Raw genomic sequence first — 24,082 nt, forward strand, 5'->3', positions numbered from 1 at the left:
TCCGGCACCTAATGGGGAGATTAATGATCTTGTAATGGATCTAATGAATGATTACCTAGGATGCTCTCTTTACTGTGACAATTTGTATACTTTACAACTTTTGTTTCGTGATCTCCACCATATATACAATTCTAAACTAAAGGATAAGGGTGGGTGAGTCACCATGCACAATATGGACCAATGATTGTAATGAAGATAAAAATGGTAAGGATGTATACGAGTGTCGGATAGGATTCGGAGATTGATATTTCTTATATAACTTCACGGTGTACAAGGTGGAAAAATACTGAACATGCAAAACTGTCCCAAAGCAAATATTTGTTTTATTATTGATTACAGCAATTTCAATTTTATACAGACCTTTGTTTTTTCTGGTTCTCTGTGCCTCTTCGTCTTCTCTGTATCTCTTTAATGTTTCACGTATTCGCAAATCTTTTTCGCCATTAAATTGCTCATCTTCCACCCAACCTGGTTGCTTGGCACGCGCCTGTACAGCCTGTTGGTACATTTCTTTGGTGTAATATTGACAATTGTTAATCCGTATGGCTTGTTTTACTAGAGTCATTATGGTCTTAACATCGACTTCAAGTTCAGGACCACGACCCCGGTTGTTAATTGCTGCAACCCGCCTGCCTGCGTCCCCGATAAGTGCTTTCATTTCAGACGGACTGTTCTCAAGATGCTGGTTAATCGTTGAACCATCATAATCCAGTGAATCTTTACCGGTGAAAATAAATACTGCGTATTTCATGAAATCCTGCCCAAACCAATATTTAAGATGTTTGATTGTGTCTATCTCCTCCTGTGTAAATCTATCAATCTTCAGAACAAGCAGGAACACGTGGGGACCTGGGGTTGAAAGCTCTATACATCGTGTAAGTTCTTCAAATGTCTCCGTGGTCGAAGCTGTAGTGTCCGCAATGCCTGGTGTGTCAACAGCATCGAGGTTGGTTCCATCTGCAAGTGTGGTCGATCCTTTCCGACATTTTGCTTGCAGAGGAGTCGATTTAAACTCTTTTCTCCCAAGCAAACTGTTTCCCAGGGAACTTTTGCCTACACCTTTCTTTCCTAGTAATACTAGTCGAATGTCTGAAAGAAGTGCAATAATATTTTATACAAATATCAGCTTATGAATCATTTATTTATTTATCTAAGAACATATAATAAAATACATATATTAAGTCATTTATTTATCCAAGAACGTATAATAAAATGCAAACTATATGCCCTACACCATTGTCTCTATATAGGTACTACTATCAAACATTTGCGGTTTATAATTAAGCTACAGAACTCGTCTTAATCTTCTATAATTTAATAATAGCAATTCAAGATAGACTTATGTAATCATTATTATTATATTTAACTTATGACCGAATGGTTAGCACGTGCGCGCTGTATCATAAGGTCTGTCACTGAGTCAACGGGCGAGATTTCGATTCCCCGGTTGTACGTGACAAGGAGTAGGGTTGCCTGTCCAGCCTCGTGGGCTTTCTCTGGTTTACTAGGTCCGGTTGGTTGTAGGTCGACTTTAACTGTACATAATACAACAATAAAGATATTATCTATTTTGTCTCATAATAGTATAATATATACGACTCAATGACATGGTCGGGATTATGGCATAAATTTTATACGGTTGTAAATACAATAACAAAATGTGTTGTCTAAAACTGGTAGCGAGATGTGCCTGGTGAATGTTGACAAGACTTTTTCATATGCGTTATGTAATGATGGCACGACTGACATTTCGCTTTATCCCAGTGATATATAATCTAGATTTCGTTTAATACAGATATTCCCAGCACATACACAGTTTTATTTTTTACGATATGACAGATGTACACTTTAAAGTGTTTTTTGTTTGTTTCTTTTTCTGGTTATAGACTTCAGACAATGTAAAGCAGATGTAAACGGATCATATAATATTCATAATTAATTCAGAGGGAAATTGATCAACTAGAACCGTTAACATGCCCAAAACCCTTTACTGTTTATATCTGTTGGAGGTTTGTGTGATTAGATAATGAATTTCTCAAAGGGTGTTGGGTAATTAATTAGTCTGTTAATTACTCAAGGAACTAAACAGTTATAAACCCAACACTCATTATCTAATCTAGACAGACCCACCCAACACTCATTATCTAATCTAGACAGACCCTTTAAACTACACAACAGTAGAAACCCAACAGATTTGAACAGTTTTCTAAAATAATTTGAAACTAAACATTACATACAGAAACTCCTGCTAAAACAATACAACTGAATGCAGCCCAAGTTGTAGTGTATGGACCTAAGAAAGTCTAAACTGTCATCTATCTTAAAAAGAAGAAAAGGGGTGTAGGACTATTCTATAAAACTATAGAAAATTGCGCCGATATTACGCGTACAAATTTACTTAATTGATGCCTTGAGCCTAATATATTCGATTTAATCATCATTCAATTATAGAACTTTTTTGACATTTCTAATTTCACTAATGCAGTTCTGAAGTTGTATTTATGATGAATTGAAAGGTTGACACTTAGGTTTAAAAGAAGTATAAATCTGAGTATGATCTGCGTATAAATGATAGCTGAGACCATATTTTCTGACAGTGTCGCCTAATGGTCACGTATACAGCGTAAATAAAATCGGACCAAGAACAGAGAGAGCGAGAGAGAGAGAGAGAGAGAGGGGTGTTTAACGTCCACTCGAAACAAACTAGGTCATTTCGGGACTAACATGGTTTAATTTTATTTCAATAATTCGCTTGCGCATAGGGGTCTTTAGCAGTGGGGGGAAACCGGAGGACCCGAAGAAAACCCACGAGGTTGGACAGGCGACTATACTCCTTGTCACGTACAACCGGGGATTCGAAGACCAAGATCAGAACCTTGAGGAATCCCAGATGATGACGATAATAAAGCAGATTCACACGACGATTTACAACTGACTATAATACACTGTTTTCTACCCAACAAATAGCTGCATAACTGATTTAATGCAGAGCCACAAATACAAATCTACGTAAAAGAAAAATAAATCGAATACGACTGAAAATGTACGTTTTCTTTTATCAATTTCCAATACGTCATTTGAGGAACTGTGAAATTGTTTATAAGCACTTTAAACCGGTTCATATAACAGTTCTATGAGCGGGACGTAGGTGTTAAAGGAGCTAAATCGCTAATATCTGGGACCTACAAATTGACACAAATGGGTCGCAACGTATATAATAATGTAACATGAATGTATATAAACTGATTTACATTCAATTTTTTCCGTTTTTATTCTAATTTCAAAGCACTTATGTTCGGCGAAATACGCCAGAATTCTCAACCGAATGACAACCTCTAGCGTCTGTTTATTACAGTCTACACTGATAGTATTTATCGTGCATGCTCTCCAGATAAGAATATGTGGTCACCGTTTGACATGACTTGTGGAATATGTCTAACCTCGTTCTTCGAGTCGCTTGTTACAAATGACGCTGAAACGCATTGTGGTACACGATTCGTATACCAATGGAAAAATGTTTATTTTGTCTTAAATTGGACATCGGAAGCCCATCTTTTCCCGGTAAGATCACAACATCAATGTTGATTACAATTGACAAATAATTCGTGTTTTCAATGTCGAAGGTTTTGGATGATATTGAGTTAGAGACTTAGCTACTTTAAATACAACATATCTAGTTTCAGAATGCATTACATATTACATATTATCCTGTTTGAATGGCATTTAGTAATTGAACACATTAAAATAAACACAGCCGTTCTATGGATAACAATTACTGCATCTTTGTTCAAACGTAGCTTTCATAGAAATACAGTAATTGTTTATTTTATACAAAAAATCCTTCATAAACATGTTATTAAATATTCAAAAGGTGTAATGTTGAGATCGTGTGATAGGTCATAACTACTCAGTGTGTTTTATAACTCTTTTGATTCGATTCAATATAAGATATTCTTTTTAAGGAAATATTCTTTGAAACTTAGTTTCAGAACTAATATACGTTAATGTTTACTTTCATAAAAACCTTACCGGGGATATTTTCATGAATATAAATATGACGTGATATAATGTCGAAAATAACATACATATTATATCAGTACCAATGGCAACCTTTCTTGAATATACATGTATTTGCATGAGTAGGAGTACAAGATCTTAACGGGAAAATATGATCAATATATTGCTAACTTTTTAAAACCCCTTGTTGATTACGCCACACGAGCACACACCATGAAACTCTTTTAATCAAGATATTAGAATTACCCCTTCACTCAAATATCAGTTGAAATCTGGGACCAATAACAATTAAAAACGCACTTACAATAAAATCGTTCTAAAAACGAATCAATCACATTTATTTTTTTAAATTAAACATACATTATGCATGAGCTAAATACGCCAATTGAAATGTTATCTAAATTATTAATTAGACATTAATTAACTTATCCAGACCATAATCAACGCTAGCCTGCGATATTTATTTTATTCATGATATAATCACGAAATGGATAATTAAGATTCTGTTTTTTTTATCGTACCGTCTTTAGTAATGATGACCGAGGCTAGGCCGAAATTTCAAATGCTTAATTCTCGGTTCATGGTGGATCAATTTGACTGAAATTTTCAGCATATTCCTTTTACATTTTCTAGTTTTTAACTATTACAGTGAGAACTGCCAGCTCTTTATCTAATCTCCCATAATGTATCTTTAAATATTTAGGAAATCTTAATAGATATACATGGGGTTGATTTATATCTGGTGGTATGGTTTATTAACTATCTGATAATTACTACCTGCATTGCCTAAATTATGATTTAAATCAGTTCACATGGACCGCCCTACAAATATTTATTTACAAGCTCCACAGACACCATGTCCAGTTACGGGTATCATTCTTTTTGTAATATAATTGAAAAAAAAAGTCAGCACATAAAAATCCAGAATTATCAAATTGAAATTAATAGCTGGGATAATGGAATATAGTAATCATCGATAATTCCATATTTATCCAAAACAGCAAGGTTCGGCAGGCAGATAGCTTATATGATTTAATGCATATCAGAATGAAGTAAAGTAGTGATGTTTTTTTACCTGGACGTATTTCTTATTTATTTATGCATAAACATATTTTTTTTTATTTATCAATGAAAAGAGAATTATTTCATCTCTTATTATAATATCCGTTTATTTAATTCTGGTTTGTAATTTTTGATGAAATAATTTTCTTTGCATTCAAGTAAATCATTAATGATCACTTTACTCTTTGCCTTAAAATGCTTTCTTAAAAATGTTATTTTGTTATTTCGCTTTTATTTCTTCCAAATCGTTTTATTGTCACGTTATATAGCACCATCTTTATGTTTCGTGGAGTCGTTTGAATCCCAGCTGGGAGAATATCTAGCGTTTATATTTTTATTAAATGTTAAACAACTAATCTTAACATTTTTATTTTAACATCAACACTTTAAGTAATTCAAGTTTATTGTATTAAATTAAAAACAAAACTATTATAAATTTATATCGTGAAAGCCTGTTTATAGAACCTACTAACTGTACGACGGTTCATGTATTGATCTTTATATTAGTAATAAGAAATCGCTTAAATCAGACACTAATGTTAATGCAGTACACATTCACCAATAATCATAATCTTTGAATATACATCATACAATTAACATAGAAATTATAAACCTGTTGATTATTGAAAGTTTAAATAATGTTTTAATAAATGATGCCATTAATCAAATCTATCAAATTTGTTTTAAGTGATTAAAATAAATGAAATGAAATGGGGTTTAACGCCCTACTATATTACAGTATATCCCAAGAAAAGTAGTAACTATAGGACCAAATGATAAACCATTTATGGATATCGCCATACGTACAAATAAAAATTCGACTAATAAATAGAGCACAAAAAGCGCGTGAAAAAATTAATAATCCTATGCATTATCCTTTAGTGACATTTAGCGATTGGAAATAATATAACGTATATAACACAGTTTATGGTTTATTATACACAAGCACAACGTTTCGATAAGTATCCTCTTATCGTTATCAGGCACAATGATTGATATGACAAAAGAATACTTATCGAAACAATATGGAATTAATAAAATATTACGTAAATATATTGAACGTTATTTCAGTAATAGAGAATGCATAGGTTTAGAAGGATGCAAATCAAGGTATTTATATACTGTTTCTGGAGTTCACCAAGGATTCGTATTGGGTCCTTTTTTATTTTTAATTTATTTAAATGATATCCCCGATAATAATTCGCTGATAACACTTTTTATCATTATTCATATTGATCCTCCAAGTAGCCCACATTCTATTAATAATGATCTTAATATTATCTCATCATGGGCTAAACAGTGGCGTGTATCTTTTAACCGCCTCAAAAAGTAAAAATATTGTTTTCACTAGGAAAAATACAATCCACCCAGGCGTTCTTTTTGATAATACTAAAGTTGAAAATTTAAATACTCATTGTCATTTGGGATTAACATTTCTGTCTGGTTCATAATCATAAAACATTTCGAATATACTGTACCAGAAAGCTTGTGGTGGCTTAAATACGTATACTTAAATATAAAATGAACAGAATTTCACTATATAAAATATATCTCGCTTTTATTCGCCAGGTTTTAGGATATACTGATTGATATAGAGTAGAATAATAATTCCCTGAAAGATTCTGATCCATTAGAATGTGTCCAAACTGAAGCAGGTAAAATCACTGTCTAATCAGACAATAAAAGACACTTTAATTAAATTATGTAAAATAAAGAAAATCATTAAATGGCCGAACCGTTCTAACCTACCTCATCGTATCGAGAGTTGTTTATGGTCTTATGTTAATAAATGTCTAAATAGTAATTTATATAACATTTAAGGTCGAAAGAAAGACCTGCAGTAGACAGGTTTAGCTCTTCCACATGAATAAATATATTTTATCACCCAATAATACATTCTACAGTAAATATCGCTTGTGTGATAAATTTCTACTGAGCGATATCTAATCGTGCATTTTATGACAGGGGCTACATCAAAAGTTGATTAAATTAATATCAAATAAATATCCATCTCTTTATAGGCAACAAACGCTCAATTTCAAAGATTAATATGCACACTTTCAGACTGTGTATTTTTTAAATTTTAAATTATTTTTTCCTTTTAAAAATATAGCATTTCAAACTTAAAAGTAAAAAATATGCATATTTTCAGAGTGTCTGGGTTTTTTTTTTTATATATTTAAATTCGTTTGTTTTTGTCTTTAAAAATGTAACATTGTAAACTTTAATGTGAAGGATAAAATTGTGAGAAGTTTGTCCCGAAAGCGGGTATCGGAACCGAAGATATTTTTAGGAATATATTCGAGGAATGTTTATCTTCGAATACTTCATATAATAAAAATGTTTCCGAATTTGTTTTAATAAAAACAGAGGCAAAATAAATTACGCATGCGATTCGTGTCTAAAAGGAGGGCATATAAATACAACATGCAACAACGCCCAAAGCACAACAATTGCATATTCTTTTATCTCTTTCGATTGTATTATATCGCTCGGTTTCACCATTTAGTTGGGGAATATCACAACGAACATGACAAACTAGAGTCTTCTATTCCTGGTAAAATTGATCTTTTATGCGAAGTTGTATTTAAGCTAATATTAATACACCAAAAGCATCTTGTTAGTCCCAAATATAAGAAAACTCGACGTTATTTAAAAGAAATTTTATTACCCAATTTAATAGTATCATTAAACGATTCGTTAATAGAATATTCATTATTTATTAATTATTTGGTTCAATATTTATGTTTTTATAGCATTTATTTCTAGATTCCAGATTTGATAAAAAGTCGAAAATTTACTTTAAGTATCCTTAAGGCATCCTCAGCAAACAGTAATGAATATTTTCTGGTGTATAAAAGTTATATTATCACTGAAAAGAAACTCTCTTAAATCGTTCATAAATATTAAAAATAAACGTAGGGATAGTAATTCGCCTTGTTTAACTCCTGAAAACCTTGAAAATGTTGAAGCTGATGTACCTCTTTAAAATTGACAAATTTGTATACTTTACCACAATTCACAAACTCTCCAGGTAAAAAACCTTTAATAGTTATGTTTCGTTAATGGCTTTTAACAATCAAATAATATCAAAATATATTTTAAAAATTGATTTTGAAACGAACTGTATTCAGTTAGTAATTAGTCCGTGAAATATACAAAATTCTTGGTATATCGATAGGTACCAAGACAGCACCACAACTAAATAATTGGAAAACCAAATGAAGCTGTTCTTAAATAATGTAGTTAACGAATTGGCAATGTTGCAAATTTTCAATAAATAAAAAATAAGATTTAACTATCAAATTCACAGTTGAAAGGAACAACCAGCAAATCGCATTCTTGGACTTGCTACTGAAAATATTGGATTTTGGAGAATTTGGAATCCGTTTTTTTATTGGTTGACCGAAACATTTAATCCTATAGAAATATCATGTTGGGTTCCTCGTGCCAGGAATTGTGCACCAAATGTAATGCTTTCGTATAATTTTGGATTGAATAATAAATGCCACTTTCTTTAATTTAAAATGAAACTTTCTTTGTTGACAGTTTTCTTCGTTTAGGTAACAGATTCTTGGAAATTAATATTCACGGTAATCGGTATTTCTTAGAAATTGTCTAGCGCGTGTTTATAGGAATGAATTGTTTACGCCACAACAAAGATATTATTCGTTGCGCGGCTCACCGACCATGGTGATTTTTTATTATTAATATATTGCACTTCGCAATAGTGATAATTTAAACATATTTTATAGCAAATAACTTACAAAGCGATTAGGACAATTTATAAAAATTATGAACCTTCTCCCGGGGAATAGAATAGAATAATATAATATTATATAATATATGATGGCATAACAAACATTTAACATACACTAAATACAGCTATATATACATATTTTTAATTATCTATCATCTATTTATTGTTTTGATGTAAATAAGATCATTATCATTTTACTAAATTAAGCATCTAATATGAACTATAATTATAAATGTGTGTTTATCTAAATAAAGTGATAAATATGAGTGTGTGACTGTGAGGATGTACATTAATCAATGAAGAATTAAAACCAATTTTATAATTTACTATTAAAACGTTTTGTGCTGGAAATAAAACGTTGAACGGCAAGAAATATTGTCTTGTTTAAAATGTTGGGTAAAACAGGGCTCCCATTCAGTAAGATATTTAATAATTCGTCAGAGGGAAGAATATTAATATAATTAATATCGGACATTAACATATCTCTTTGAGCGGTATAAATAGGACATTTAAAAAAGTAATGGTATATATTTTCCACTGACATTTTACAAGGACACAGAGGAGTGTCTATAATGTTAGATTGAAAAAGGTCATTATTAAGGCTACTAGATGAATGACGGAGTCGGTTATGAAGAATTGTTAGTTTACGTATGCCAGTGTTTCTATAATGAGGTTTTAGGAAATCTAATTGAAATAGAATTTTTGAAATTAAGATATGAATTTGCATTCTTTTTATCAGTTAATAGTCTATTATATTCAGAAATAGTTTTAGGAAAAAAGGATTTTTTTAAAGACTTAGTCTACAAAAAGGAATCGTTATATTATCTTGCTTTCTTAAATTATCTGGTATATTATTGATAGGAGGAACTAAATCCGATAATTATGAGGGACCATGGCCATTTATTATTTTCCAGAGTAAAAAAGTCAGCGGATTTTCCTGCGATCTGATAGTTTTGCCACCCAGTTTCTAAATATAAAGCTGACCTCGGTGTGTAAATTGTGCATCCGGTGACAATTCTTGCTACCTTAAGTTGAAATAATTCTAATTTATAAATATTGAAATTTGCACAGGAATCCAAAACGCAATAGTGATAATGCCCCTTTCAATAATTATGCATATGTCATTCGAAATATGTCTTGAATATATAGCGAGATTTAATCAAATCCTGTTTCTACACGATTATAATTCAGCTGGGTGTCGAGTATTGTTTTCGAGTGTCACTTACAACACGCTGTTCTTCTTAACCCCAATTAATCTATTATTCAAATCGTTTTTTGATTTTTTAAAATAATTTATCTCGGCGTGGGACAGTTTTGAAAAAAAATATATCTGTTATTCAGGTTTGTTGTAAGACCACTTGTATTATTACGCCTAATGTCATATTATGCGAAATCGATTTGGTTGTCATGTTATTGAAAATAATTTTTAAATAATTTATAATGAACGGTTCTTTTATAGATTTGTTATACAAGCGTTGATAAATTGGTAATAATCCAAGAATTAATTGTCGCGTGATGATATCACATACAATTAAACAGACCTTCTTATATCCAGTTTTAGTTTTAAAAAAACACGTTATTATTATTTTATGTGTCTGACGGCTTCGTAAACACCCTTTGTTGACTATAATTAATTTTTTTATTAGTTTAAGTTGTATTTTCGTCTTTAAACTACTTAAGGCTATTTCAGGTCGTGTGAATATTATATTTATTATGTTGCATGATTCGCTGGTTACTATATTTCGTGTAATTGTCATACAGATGGGTGTGTAAAGGCAAAAAACTGAATTGTCACTATGCCCTTCATAACAGTCACAAATATGCTCCTCATAACAGTCACAAATATGCTCCTCATAATAAAACATGATAACAATAATAAATATTGTCAGGGGTGTAGGTGGGGCAATCCACAAGCAAATCATATAATCTCAATCCTTTATATCACGCGTTCAAACGTAGCACGCATGCATATGAAATAATCCGTGCCATATTGTACTACGACCAGATAACGACCGATGCTGGCATAATGAGTCACAATGAGGAAATTTTGAATATTGAATTATTGTTGTTTTCACGTTGTCCAATTCAATATCTGCCAAATGGTGTATGGTTGGTTTGATTCGGGCACAAATTTACGGTAGCAAACGCCCACATCCTTTGAGTAGCTGTGTGTTGTTTTGTTTGATCCATGTGAGATTTGAGGAGAGCAAACTTAAATTTTCAGACAAAACTCTTTGAGGTAAAAGGATATAATGCCAAGCTATTAGAGCTTCAATCATTTTGATACGTTAAATAGACATAAATAAAATGTCACCGAGCGCAGCAATCCGAAAACAATATTAGAATGTATTATTATATATTCTATATATCATTTTATTGCAAAGTCCAAATACCCAACAATATGTTTTTGTCAGTCATAGATAACTTGAGAAGGAACTGACTCTTAAACGACAGCTACACAAAGAGGCCACAATAGTTTGCTTTCCGTTGGTGATAGTCAAATTACCCAAACTTTATAACGACGAGAAAACCCTCATAGAAACGTCGCCAGAAATAAATCTTCCAAATAACTGTGGCATGTGTTATTCTCATTTAGTGATTAAATGCCGCTTTAAAAATTATAAAAATTTAATAAATGATGCAACCTAACCGTTTATCGATTGGTGTATCAAGTCAAGACTAGATCATTTGCTCTCAGGTGTTCTATGTGCACTAATTCATATAATGGAAAACGCACAGGATTTGGCATCTAGGTTAAATACACAATCCCCCTATGTATTACTCGTATCTGTCTGGGTTTATGTTCCAAACCGAAATCCCAGATATTTAACCGCCCCGTGTTTGTGAGCAGGATTTTCTGGACATTTTTGTTCATTTGGTAATCTTTTAATCTTGCATGTGCCCAAGGATCTCTTCAAAATATTTGAACCTTTTCATTATTGAACTTTTATAGAGACATTTTAAACGTCACTTATTCTCAAGAGGATTTTCATGTGTAATATTTTAGTCATTTTATGTGTGAGTTATATGTACCTTTTTAATTTTTGAATATTAATAAATTTCTTGCGGAATATTAATGATCTTTCGTTTATGTATGAGTGCCATTTATAATACATTATTCTGTTCTCAGTACCCGTACGCCCTATTTGTATATAATGTCTGGAGCCGCGGTGGTTCAGGGAGTAAGACGTTGGCTCGCTAGCCTGGATGTCCCAGGTTCGATCCCGGTGTTGGCCGAGAAAGTTCACCTTGTCAAAGTTGCAGAGAACAGAGGGCCTGACAAGGGACAACGTATGGTCGTTCGGATGAGCGCAAAGACCCGAGAACCCGTGTTCACATTGGCATCCACGTTAAAAGAACCCCTGACAGATGGAATTCGATATAACGAATAGCCCTAGGCGCCGCTTTCCGGACATAATTTCCCTCATAGAAAACTGTTTTCGTAGCTCAGTCGGAGCAGAACAGTAGGAAGGGCGTTCAACCCCATTTCATTTATTTTATTTTGATCGATGTTAAGTGCTGTAAGAATTAATAACATTATTAAATACAATAGTTTAACATATTATTAAAATATCCTACAATAAATTATTTCACCAGAATAACTCGCCATATAGTCTGCCAGAACACGCAATCTTGGGGATTATTCTGAAAAGCTAATTTTTATTTTTAATCTGCATCAGACGGCCAGAGACGTCTGCTCAATAAAAGAAAATATATGACCAATTATGTGGGATGGCTGAACAGTTCTCAGTCTATCTGTGAAAGTCGATGGATTCCATTTATTTTTCTACATAGACCCCATTCCAGATGTACACGCGTTTGCCAACGATGTTGCAAGGCCTAGATGCCAGTCAGAAAGAAAGTTTCGTCACCAACCTTAACAAAGTCGTTCACAGCTGACACGAAGTCATCATTTCTAGGAAATTAAGGACCGGTTAGTTTGCTTTTCATTTTTGAAAACAGGTGAATATCTGACCTGTCCCCCCAAAATTATCAGGTTCTGCTTCAAAACGGCGCAGATTTTCACAGGACATCAGGAATCAGTCAAGTATCTGATCTACAGTCAAGAGTTTTGGCACACATCTTGCAGAAACTTAAATCTTATCATTCCTAACTCGTTGGCGTTAATGTGCCCAACCTTCTAATGAGAGATGTTCGCAACACTGGCAATATGTCTAGTGGTCACATCATGAGAGATGCCCCCAACACTGGCAATATGTCTAGTGGTCACCATTAGCCGCCATTTTCTTGAGTGGTTGCTGTTGATGGATTTCCAGGACGCGGGTCGTCTTCAAGGCGCTCTCTGCCACGTATAAATTAAGAATACCACAGCTTCTTTATTGTGGAAAAGGAAAAGGCACCATCCCCTAAAGTGGAAACCATGTCGGCATATTCAGTTTCGCCTATTTCTGGTAATTACAATTTGAAGGTTCACAAGATCGTCTGGTACGAAGGTAATAATAAAACTACAGCTGCAGTTCTTATGTCTATGATTTATTCAATGATTGTACTTGTTGCTGGCGAAAATTTGATTCTACCCGATTGATTTGGGCATAGAACTTTTCAGCGGGATCTGCGTGTGACTAATTCTAACAACGTTCTAGGTGATCCAAATTTAGTAAATGGTCATCTGCATAGTATCACATTTACACGTCATAATTCTACTCATTAAAGATATGTCCACTCACGCATATATGCTCTTGCAGAAATTTGAACCAGTACCACTCCAAACCATATACAAACCCGATTTGTTTGACATATCACATGGAGTTTAGAACAACTAATTTAGTTCCTTAACATCTTTATTATTGTAATTATTATTTTTCCATTTCAATTTTGATTAGATCCCAGCAACCGCTTGTCGCATCGTTACGATCTCTTCGGTGTTACAGGGAAAAGTGGGTGTGACTTAGAGAATAAAGCTATTTCGAACGTTCTCTGACAATGCGAAATGTCCGAAATCACTGGAGTTGTCATGTAAATAATATTGCCGTAATTTTGCCCCCAAATGTCAATTAAATATTAATTTTTTACTAGTCTAATAAATCGAGATGAATGCCCCCTACTAAAGGCGCAAAATATGTGGGGATCAGTTTTTGTACATTTCGATTTTATTTTCGGGCCATTTCGGTTAAAAGGTGAAAAAGGCGTAGAATTAAGCTACTTACAACCTATTCAGACTTTTCAAATTTTTCTTAGTAACTTTTATAATCGTGTAGCCATCATCCATAGGAAGAAAATATATGTCAAAATTAGTTTGTAATATAAACATTATATTCACACATTATTTTGGATTTTCATAAAGCAAATGGTTCCTAACTTGTTCAATTGATTAGAAATAGGTCAATAAAAGTGTCAATTATTATTCAATTTTCATAACATTTTCATTTTCATTATCACCGGAAGTAATGTCATTTCGACAAAAATCGTATTTTTAGCCTGCAAAACAAACATTTTCATGAAGTAAGTGATATCATTTATTCATATATAATTATGATAGTTGATTCCAATGGACAAATAGAATTAATCAATGCAATCATAAAGATATCAAAAAGTATTTCTGGCATCTTCTCTTGTCGAGAAATAACAAATTTTGTCAGGATCACGCTTTTTAGTGAAGATTTATAAAGAGTTAATTGTGCTTAATGTTTAATCAATTTTTCTTTCAGTGGTTATTTCTGGAATCAAATTTAAATATTTTGTTGATAACGGAAGTGATGTCATCGTGTCGAGTCTTTGTTTGCTGCAGTTTATTTTATGACATGTACAAAATGTATAAATGGAACTGATATTGCTGGATTTTCTGGCTAATTCTGCGTCCATTGCATAAAGTTGATACATAAAAGAGACACTAACACTGTTTTTCATCGTCAGATATTGTTACACCCACGTTTCGAAGAGATACCATCTTCTTCTTCAGGACATTTTATTACCTTGCAGAAGAAGAGGGTACTTCTTCCAAACGTTGGGGTAACAATATCGGACGATGAAAACAGTGTTAGTGTCTCTTTTATTTATCAACTTTAATATTTATCTAGTGAAGAACACTTCCGTATCGGATTCCCCGATCCATTGTTTTCATATTCCTGTTGGACGCGGATTCTACACAAGTTTTCCATTTCATAACGTAGGTGCAATGTTCGTGAGGAAATCTGTTTAACGGATCCATAGGTATGGGATTTGACGCCAGTTAAAGGGCAACGTGGCACCGGTGAAACCCGTCATTACTGCATAGAGTTGTAGTATTGTTTCGTCAAAAGGGAGGGGGAGGGGCAGTAGTTTTACGAGTTTGAGATCCAAAAGGCTTCACTGAGTCAGGTGGCGTGTTTTTAATCCAACACTTGTACGTGATAGGGAGTAGATTCGATTGCATAACCTCGTGGGTTTTCACCGAGTCTCCCGGTTTCTTCCCACTGTTAAAAATCCCCTATACCCAAGCGAAACATTGAAATAAAATTATATCATATGCTGCTACCGAAATGGCCTACTTTGGTTCGAATGGGCGTTAAAACAATATTCCCTATATTGCTTGACTCACGATGGATAAATCAACTATGACCAAATATGTAGAGATAATTTTACAATGCAACGATGTTTCTGTATATATCTGTATTACAGCACACGACTCATGATTAATAACAGCAACTATGACCAAACATATAGTCTCATTTTCTGTACACACTGCCTTGCCCCGTCTGCATTAGTCCAGTCGGAGCAGAATAGTAGGACTTAAAACCTCATTTGATTGCATTTGTCTTACCGCATTGCAGCACACGAGATGATGTAGACACTTAAAGACCGCAATTAAATTGATATGTTAGCTTGTTAAAGACTACGTGCTTTGACAATAATTTTCATATAAATGACGTTTAATTGGATTATCGTAGTATGCTACTACATGTTATGTAAGATTTAACTGAACATGCAGGTTGTCCTTCGTGGTCGATTGCGCTACCCAGGTTTCAATTAAACATGCGATTGCCCATTCTGATGGATTGTATTATTTACTCTTGTATTTTACTAAGGGTTTAATTAAACATACAGATCAGTAGTAAGTTCACAGATCATTTATTACAAATATGAAATATCTACACTATTTATTACAAATATGAAGTTATACATTCGTTTCATACAATTCACCGCCCATAACGAAAGATCCCTATAGCTAATCTTGTTAGAATACCACCCTGTTCTTCGATCTCCTTTCGAACCTTCTCTCTCATTTCATACTGCATTAGTCGCTTATTTCGTTCGGCCAATTTTGCTTCCAATTCTTCTACTCTATTTGGGAAAACCTCCTTAACTACTGGAAACGCCTTTTTGGTATAGCATTTGCCTCCATTAGAACGCATGGTCTGTTCTACCAAACTTATAATTGCATTTACATCGCGCTCATTCGATTTAGGTGGAACACGGTTATTAATCGTAGTCATTCGGCCGCCACATCTGTAGATTAGTCTTTGTAGCGCTGGTGGTGATGATTGTATGTGCCCTTCAAGGGTTTTCTCCTCATACTCTAATGTGTCTTTGTGGTTAAAGACAACGATAACGAAATTCATTACATCTTCTCCAAACAATTTTTGTAGATGTTCTACCGTATCCAGTTCTTCTTTGGTAAATCTACCAATACTCAGAACAAACAGGAAGGCGTGTGGCCCAGGGCTTGCAAGAGCAACACAGCGAACCAATTCTTCTGATATTTCTGCGTTGTTAACCCGAGTATCGAACAAACCCGGCGTGTCAACTACAACCAACTTCTTGCCATTCTGCATATCCAGTTTACCGATACTACACTTGGATGTAATCGATCCTCCCGACGATGATGACTGAAAAGAGTTTTTAGACCGCAGTAAACTGTTTCCTAATGCACTTTTACCTCGACCAGTTTTCCCGACCAAAACCACCCTAATTTCTGAAAAATAGAACGGAACTGGCATAACACTCTGTTTAATCGAGACTGAGATTAGAAGATGCAAAAGTACAACACAGCTTTGTTAGGTGTGTGTACTGCTGAAATGGGAAGTGACATCATATGTTCTGGAAAGAGCAAGCATACCCGTTCAGAAATATAATCTGTAATTCATGAAAACTATATATCTTATTAAATGTATATCATGACCCGTCATCTTTGTTTGCTCATCTCCGTCTTCAGTCAGAACAGAAAGGTAGGACGTTAAACCCATTTCATTTCATTTCATTGTTTGCTCACCTGAGCAAGTCGTATTCGTCTTCTACATTTGTGCCTCGTTTAAGAGTGTATAGCTCTATTCTTAGGAACGTTAACATAGAAGAAAGAGTCTAAAAGCACATTTTAGATTTTGGTGAAATGTATTATTAGCAAAATCTATGTCTTCCCAAATATCCGATTTTACGTTTGCCACGCACGACTTAAACACGCAAGAGCTAAATCTGCCTATTGCAGGTCTTTCTTTAGGCTTGACATGTTATTTAAATTATTAATTAACGTACCCAGACCATAATCAACTCTCGATGCTATCGTTGGCCTGTGATAACTAGTGGATTTGAATACATTTTGTGATGGTTAATTGAACGTAAATATTGATAATAGTAGTTAAGAGTCCTGTATAGCGATAATGCACTTGATGTCCTTGCACTGAATGACTCAGTTCTTGATGACCTAGTTCGTGATGATCTTGCACTGGATGACCGGTCATGGCCTAGTTCGTCGTGACATTGCAAGTCCCCTCATACTAGAACTCGTTGGTTCGATGCACTTTATCACTAAGATGAAAACAGTGTCAAGAGTAATCACTACCATAGTATTACCCCTGAGGATGCGTAGGATCGGAGCGGCCTCTGCCATTCTGACCATAGAGACGTCATATGCAGTACATACAATGCAAAAAATATGTGTGAATTCAAGTAATGCACAACATGTGGGAGATGTTCCATACTAAATATAGACATTATGCAATCGTATGAAATAGAGTAATTCCACGCATGTGAATTCAGGTATTATATAACCGTATGTAAAAAGAGTATGTATCTGTTAACTATTACAATGTAAATGTAATTACATAGATAAGACGTCATCACGTAGTGTGTGATAAAAGGGCGCGATGCGAAAGTTTTGAAAACCTTACACCATCACAGCGAAAAGCAAGATGGGTTTGTCTCTACAACCCGCCGATAGTCGATATAGCAGACAGTTTAGGACAGAATCTCTATGTCTCACGTCTTGACCACGAATGCTTCACAACTGTTACACGAGACATTGAAGTCATCTTAGAGGAAATTCGCCGTACCTTGAATGCAAGAGAAAATGACTACGTTAGCATCGTCATTAGTCATCCAGGACTCAAATCATCCATCTGGCTACTGTTACCCGAGCATTTAACAGAGAGTGGACGCCGTTTTACAGAGTAACGAAGAATTTCGACTGGATCAGTGCCTGTCCATGAGTATCTGTCACGTTTTCCTTCCCGATGGTAAGGTAGCGGAACAAATGTGAAGAAGGGATACTGTGCTAATTTCGAAGAAAGTACCTGAAGAAAAAGAGATGTCTCGTCACCACTAAGAATACCGACGAATTTTGATTCCATTGTCGTTGCCCATCACTATGCGAATAAACAGGACACGCCCGAGTGGGAAAGAGATAAGAGACCACAGACGAGGATAGGACCTCAAACTTGGCAGACGAAGAAAACGCAAGCCAAGTATGTCATCTTCGGTAATGCAATTTATCTGGGAACCAAATACTTCAACGGAAAGCCGAAACACAACAGACATTACAACGTCATTGCGCCCATGTTTTTGTGGAAAAGTCGTATTTTTGTGACACCTGTCAGGTGGAATACAATAGTGCCGAGAATCATTTGTGTCAAGGATACAAGACATCTGGCCCACCAAACACCAACACAAAGAATTGTTACCGATGTTTTCACATGTTCGTGAGCCGTTAGTGTTTCGTCGTCAATCACCTCACCATCCGTTCCAGTGCCAACTGCAGTGTGTGTTGTCGCTGGGAGAAATGCGGCAAGTGCCAGAAAGAGTGATACGTCATCAAAGCCGATCGAAACTTGGAAGAACACCGATGCTGATAATACGAGTGCCCCATCTGTCAAGAGTGGCAAACGGCTGAAAAGCAGTTTTGTAGCATTCAACCGCTAAAATCACATACCGACATGAACGGAGACAGGAAAGCACAAATCCACAAACGACAGAAGAAAACGTTGATCCGCTTCGTCTTCCGGTGTCTCCCTCTTGAACGCGCGATCGGTTTACAACAAAGCAACTGAAATAAATGACTTAATTTGTGAAACCAAAGCTATTACCGAAACTTGGCTCGGTACTGACAGTGACAATTATACTATCTCTGCTCATTTTCCCAAAGAATATCGTATAAAGAACATAAACCGCCATACTAGGAGTGGCGGAGTAGCTCTAATTTACAAAGGAAATATTAAAGTCTCCGTCCAAAAAAAACCCCGAAACTTTCTTCATTTTAATACATTAAGTGTATTTATTTTATCTGTCAATCGGTGTAAACTCAGGTTAATAACAATACAGACCCCCCCCCCCCCCCTCCAGCAAAGCAGCATAACAATAGCTTCTTGAAGACTTTAGTCCGCTCCTGGATTCGATATCACAATCTAGTCTCCAGCTACTTATAACTGGTGAATTTAATTGTCATTAAGATGATACTAACAATTCTTTTGCATCTTATTTCAAAGATGTTACTGACAAATATTCTCATTTTGGACTTGATTCCGACGAGAAAATCTCAACTGGAAGTTGTAAATATTCAAGTCACGAATAAGCTTTTGTCAGACATATTTTTATTGATTTTCACATAAACATTGAAAGCTCGAACTTTGAAAATAAACAATATTCATTTCGCAAATTTAGAGCAATTGATATAGAACAGTTTATCAGTGAGGTAAAATCATCAAATGTCATGGAAGCCATCGACAGGAAGGTGGATATTTACAATAATTCTTTATTTTCTGTTATTGAATCCGTCCTTCCTCTACAACATAAACGTGTCTGTATTCGCCCCGAAACAGAGTGGTATACACATGAAGTCGACACCGTCAAAAAAGGCTCGTAGCTCCATAGAAGAAAACGTGGCATCGCACTGGTCTACAAATAGAATAAAACCAAGTACGAACAATCCAAACCATAAGACAGAATTCGAAATCCTAAAAAACGTTATAGGCAAAATAGTGTATTCAAGCAAAATAGTGTAATCAGCAAATGGACTGCTCCTCGTGTACAAAATACACGACAAACAGTGGTAACAGGTGTCCGGAAGAGTAAGCTTACCCTCCCTGGTGCCACACCCGGCATAGCTGCATCCAAACTATTAGGCGAAATTTCGGTAAAATAGAGTGATTGGCCAATGAACTATCGGTATGCAAAATGCACGCGATGAACTGTGTTAACGATGTAGTAGACATTATCAGGGAGATAGTAATAGGATACGTGTCAATTAAATATATCTAGAATAATAGCCGAGAGAGACACGTTACATTTACAAATCAAATCAATATGGCGGCCATAAAACTTTTTAAAGGTTTTAATAAGTTTAGTGCGCAAGTATCCTTGTAGTTGAAGCTTAGATGACAAATGCCTCGATCTACTTAAAAAATCAGAATAAAAGGAACAATCTCTCGCGTAACGAATTAGCTGATACACAAACACTCCATAAGCTGGTGATATTGGAATGTTACTACTAATAAATGGAAAAGACATTTATGAAACACTTAGGCTTTCTGGGTGACGTGGTTGTGGGCAAGATTCCGGTTCGATGTTTCACGCGCCTGTTGTGGTGGTTGTCCCTTTCAGCGTTGCAACTTCCGTAAATCATTTACTGTATATGACACCATAAGAAAACACCAATTTCAAATAATAAATGTCAATGTATTGATCAACAAATTACAGTTTACAGTAGACAAATGACAAACATATAAAACATCTTAGTTTAGGATTCACGTAATCATATAAATATGAAAAGTTCGCCAATTACTCGCGAAAGAAAGTCACATGTTCACGGGTTTCACTAGAATGACTAAATTACAGAAATTAAGAGTTCACCACATAATTAACTGCTCACAAAATGTTCACGGGGATTCACTGATCATATTCACAAAAGTTTAATTCACGATTAACATATTTACCACAACAATGCGGTGAAAAACGGTTTCGAAGCCGGTGGGGACATTCTTGCCCGCCACGCCATGCTTCGGTCACATCCCATAATTATCAACAATCACCAAGACAATAGACGCGATTATACAATAATGACATCTTAATAAGAAATAAAGACTAGGTCAATTAGACTCTCATTACTGAAATTGTACACGAGTAACTCACATTTCAATTCACATTGTCAAATAACTAATCAATACCGAATGCAAATAATTTGGATATTACAGGCTTAAAGTAAAAACTCCCACCGAAACCACAAAAAACGACTTTTATGCAAATAAAATCTTAACCAGCAAAGTTTTTTGAAAAACTATTCTACCAATAGAAAATTGTTCTGATTTACCAAACAGATTTGCCGAGTATTTTTCGACAAGTTATCAAAAACCCGTAATGATCTCTCCGCGAATGCAACTGCTGATGATTTTATCTCTGATCCTATTACTAATGTGTGTCCTCGCAAAGTGCATAGCTGAACAACTTAAACAACATTTTAGTGAACATAATCCTCCTGACAAATTTCAAAGTGCCTATAGAAAATTCCACTTCATTAAAACCGCGTTATTGAAAGTTCACGACATCTTAACATCAGTTGATAAAATAATTGTGTACAGCTGGTACATCTCGATTCGTCAGCAGCTTTTGACACGGTGGGTGTTGTGCTTGAAATGTTCCGTTCATATCTAACTGGTAGAAGCTAGTCAGTGCTAATCCATGGAAAACTATCTAACTCCACGGATCTTCAGTATGGTGTGCCCCAAGGCTCAATTTTAGGTCCAATCCTCTTCACCGTTTACACGACTCCGCTTGGTAAAATTGCGCAAAGATAAGGCGTAGATTTCCATCCATATGCTGACGATACGCAACGCAAATTAAATGTTGGATGCGTACTAATTTCTTGAAACTCGACGATGATAAAACTGGGTATCTCCTATTAGGAACAAAATCTTCTTTAAATAAAGCAAAAGCAGGGAGGCAATACAAGTATACAAATTGGTTCCCATACTACCTGTCCGGTTGAATCCGCCCGAAATATTGGTGTACCTTTTGACGATTATATGTCCATGAATGCTCAAATTAACAATATCTGTAAACCCTGTTATTAGTGTTTTCCAAAAACGGCCATAATTCTAATCGAACGGATGTGTAATTGACACCTTCTCCTTTGCTAAACGGATAACAAGAATTCATTATGTTCCATTTCAGACGTCTGAACTCCTTTCATAAATCCGATATATTCAGCGAAAATACATTTAACAAGGTATCAGTATCATTCTTTTTTTTCAAAAACAAGCGATGGCCATGTCCAAAAGACTTAAAACACTGCTCGGGCATGTGCTACAGTTACATCTATTCAACCCAACCGACCAACTGGGACATTTGTGCTCTGTGTCACGAACATGGCGGAACACTCATAAACACATCAGCAATAGGTTACTCGTCTCTGGCCACTAATTTATCTGCCTTTCAGGAATTGAACAAAGTACTCTTAGATATCCCGACTAGATGATGGTAAAAGCATTGAAAAAACGATAGTAAAGCATAAAGTTACATGGCATAAGAGTTGTTACGTCCTGTGTAATGCAGCAAAAGTGGAGCGAGCCAAGAAGCTGCAAAAAAGCCTTGTATGAACAGGACCCAATCACCGCATAAAAAAACACCTATAGGTGGGTAGATATAACAATATGATAGGGGGGACCTAGAACAAACTGCAACAGAAATCATTTCTTTGGGAACTGTTCAGGTATGGTCTCTAGTACTCCCCTAACAAAAGCGGCCATTATCGGTCTTGGGGAAATTTGCATAAATAACTTAATTCCAAGATGGCCGCCAGTGGACTAGAAAATTGACGAAATCTCCGAAACGGTTGGCTTTAGTGCAACTAAATGTATTACCGGCCTATAGGAAATCGATACTCCTGAGTTCAAAATTGCCGACATTTTTTTTCCTACGACCTTATCGTAACCAAAGCCCTATATAAGGAAAGTTACGACAACTCATTTCCAGGCGCCATCTTGGATCCCAACTATGACGCCACAAAAACCATGGCGTCATACGGCTTTAGTTATCATTACAAAACGTTTTATTTACTTCATGCAGCATTATATAGTTGGGGAAAGATATAACGTTTTAGCTTAAACAAATTGCACCAATGCAGTTTGGTTCAATGATAAATATGTCAGACAAAATTATACTCAAAATCGGTCGAATTTGGCCAAGGTAAAATGACGTAATCAACATAATTCAATATGGTGGTCTTCAGGAATTTTCGGAGAGCGACATCTCGTAATCAACGTGTTTCAGTGGTGGAAGAATAAATAATTTTTTAAATTCCTCAAACACAGAACGATTATGCAAGCCAAATTTGCCGAAAAGTCGAATTTGACAAATATCAATTTAAAAAAAATGTATTTTTCATATGGTGCCGAGCAGTTCTTTCAAAGTGGCTGCCAAATTTGGTAATATAATGCAATTTTAAAAAAACCCACCATAAATATGGTAATAAAAGGGCATCGATAATTTCGTAAGATATGACTTTTGCTATGACTTTTATATGGTTTTCGATGTCCGAATTAAAAGATAAATTTCTAAAATCCAAAATGACAGCAACACAAATCGGCAGAAATTAATTTAATCGTCCTTTTTCCTTGTTGGATATTACTTGTAATATGTCATTTACACGGTTCTCGATGTCGCCGGGTCCAATACTGATCTCAAAAATGACTGCATGATGGCAGAAATTCAAAATGGTCGGCAAAGTGTTTTCCAAATTTGCGGAATTCGGTTATATATCTTATATATGTGTTATGGAGTTGTTGGTACAACTCTGATCTCAAAAATTTTTTTCGAGAATTCTTGATGGTAGAAATTCAAAATGGTCTGCAAAATGAAATCTAAATTGGTGCTATTTAAATTAACCGTCATTTTTTCCCGTTGGATATGTCTTATATGTGGATTTGGTGGTTTTTAGCGTTACTGAATTCAATGTTGGGTTCAAAACTTAATTTCAAATAGGATTGTCACCCACCAAATTTATGCGTAAGCTAGAAACATCAGGACAAATTACAGAAATCA

The 24,082-nt window shown here is 34.9% G+C and overlaps 1 protein-coding gene across 3 annotated transcripts in view; it reads right to left on the reverse strand.

Moving 5' to 3' along the window:
- The window catches only part of LOC126826748 (GTPase IMAP family member 9), a 132,834-nt gene that overhangs the window by 65,295 nt on the left and 43,457 nt on the right, over positions 1 to 24,082 (reverse strand). For 2 of the 3 annotated variants that reach the window (XM_050555811.2, XM_050555803.2), the window contains exon 3: positions 361 to 1,089. The exons of the other annotated variant lie outside the window; for it this stretch is intronic. In XM_050555811.2, coding sequence (XP_050411768.1) covers positions 361 to 1,089 — 729 coding nt within the window. The remainder of the gene's footprint in view (positions 1 to 360; positions 1,090 to 24,082) is intronic. 3 annotated transcript variants of the gene reach the window in all.

This window comes from Patella vulgata, chromosome 7, assembly GCF_932274485.2.
Source record: "Patella vulgata chromosome 7, xgPatVulg1.2, whole genome shotgun sequence".
NCBI lineage: Eukaryota > Metazoa > Mollusca > Gastropoda > Patellidae > Patella > Patella vulgata.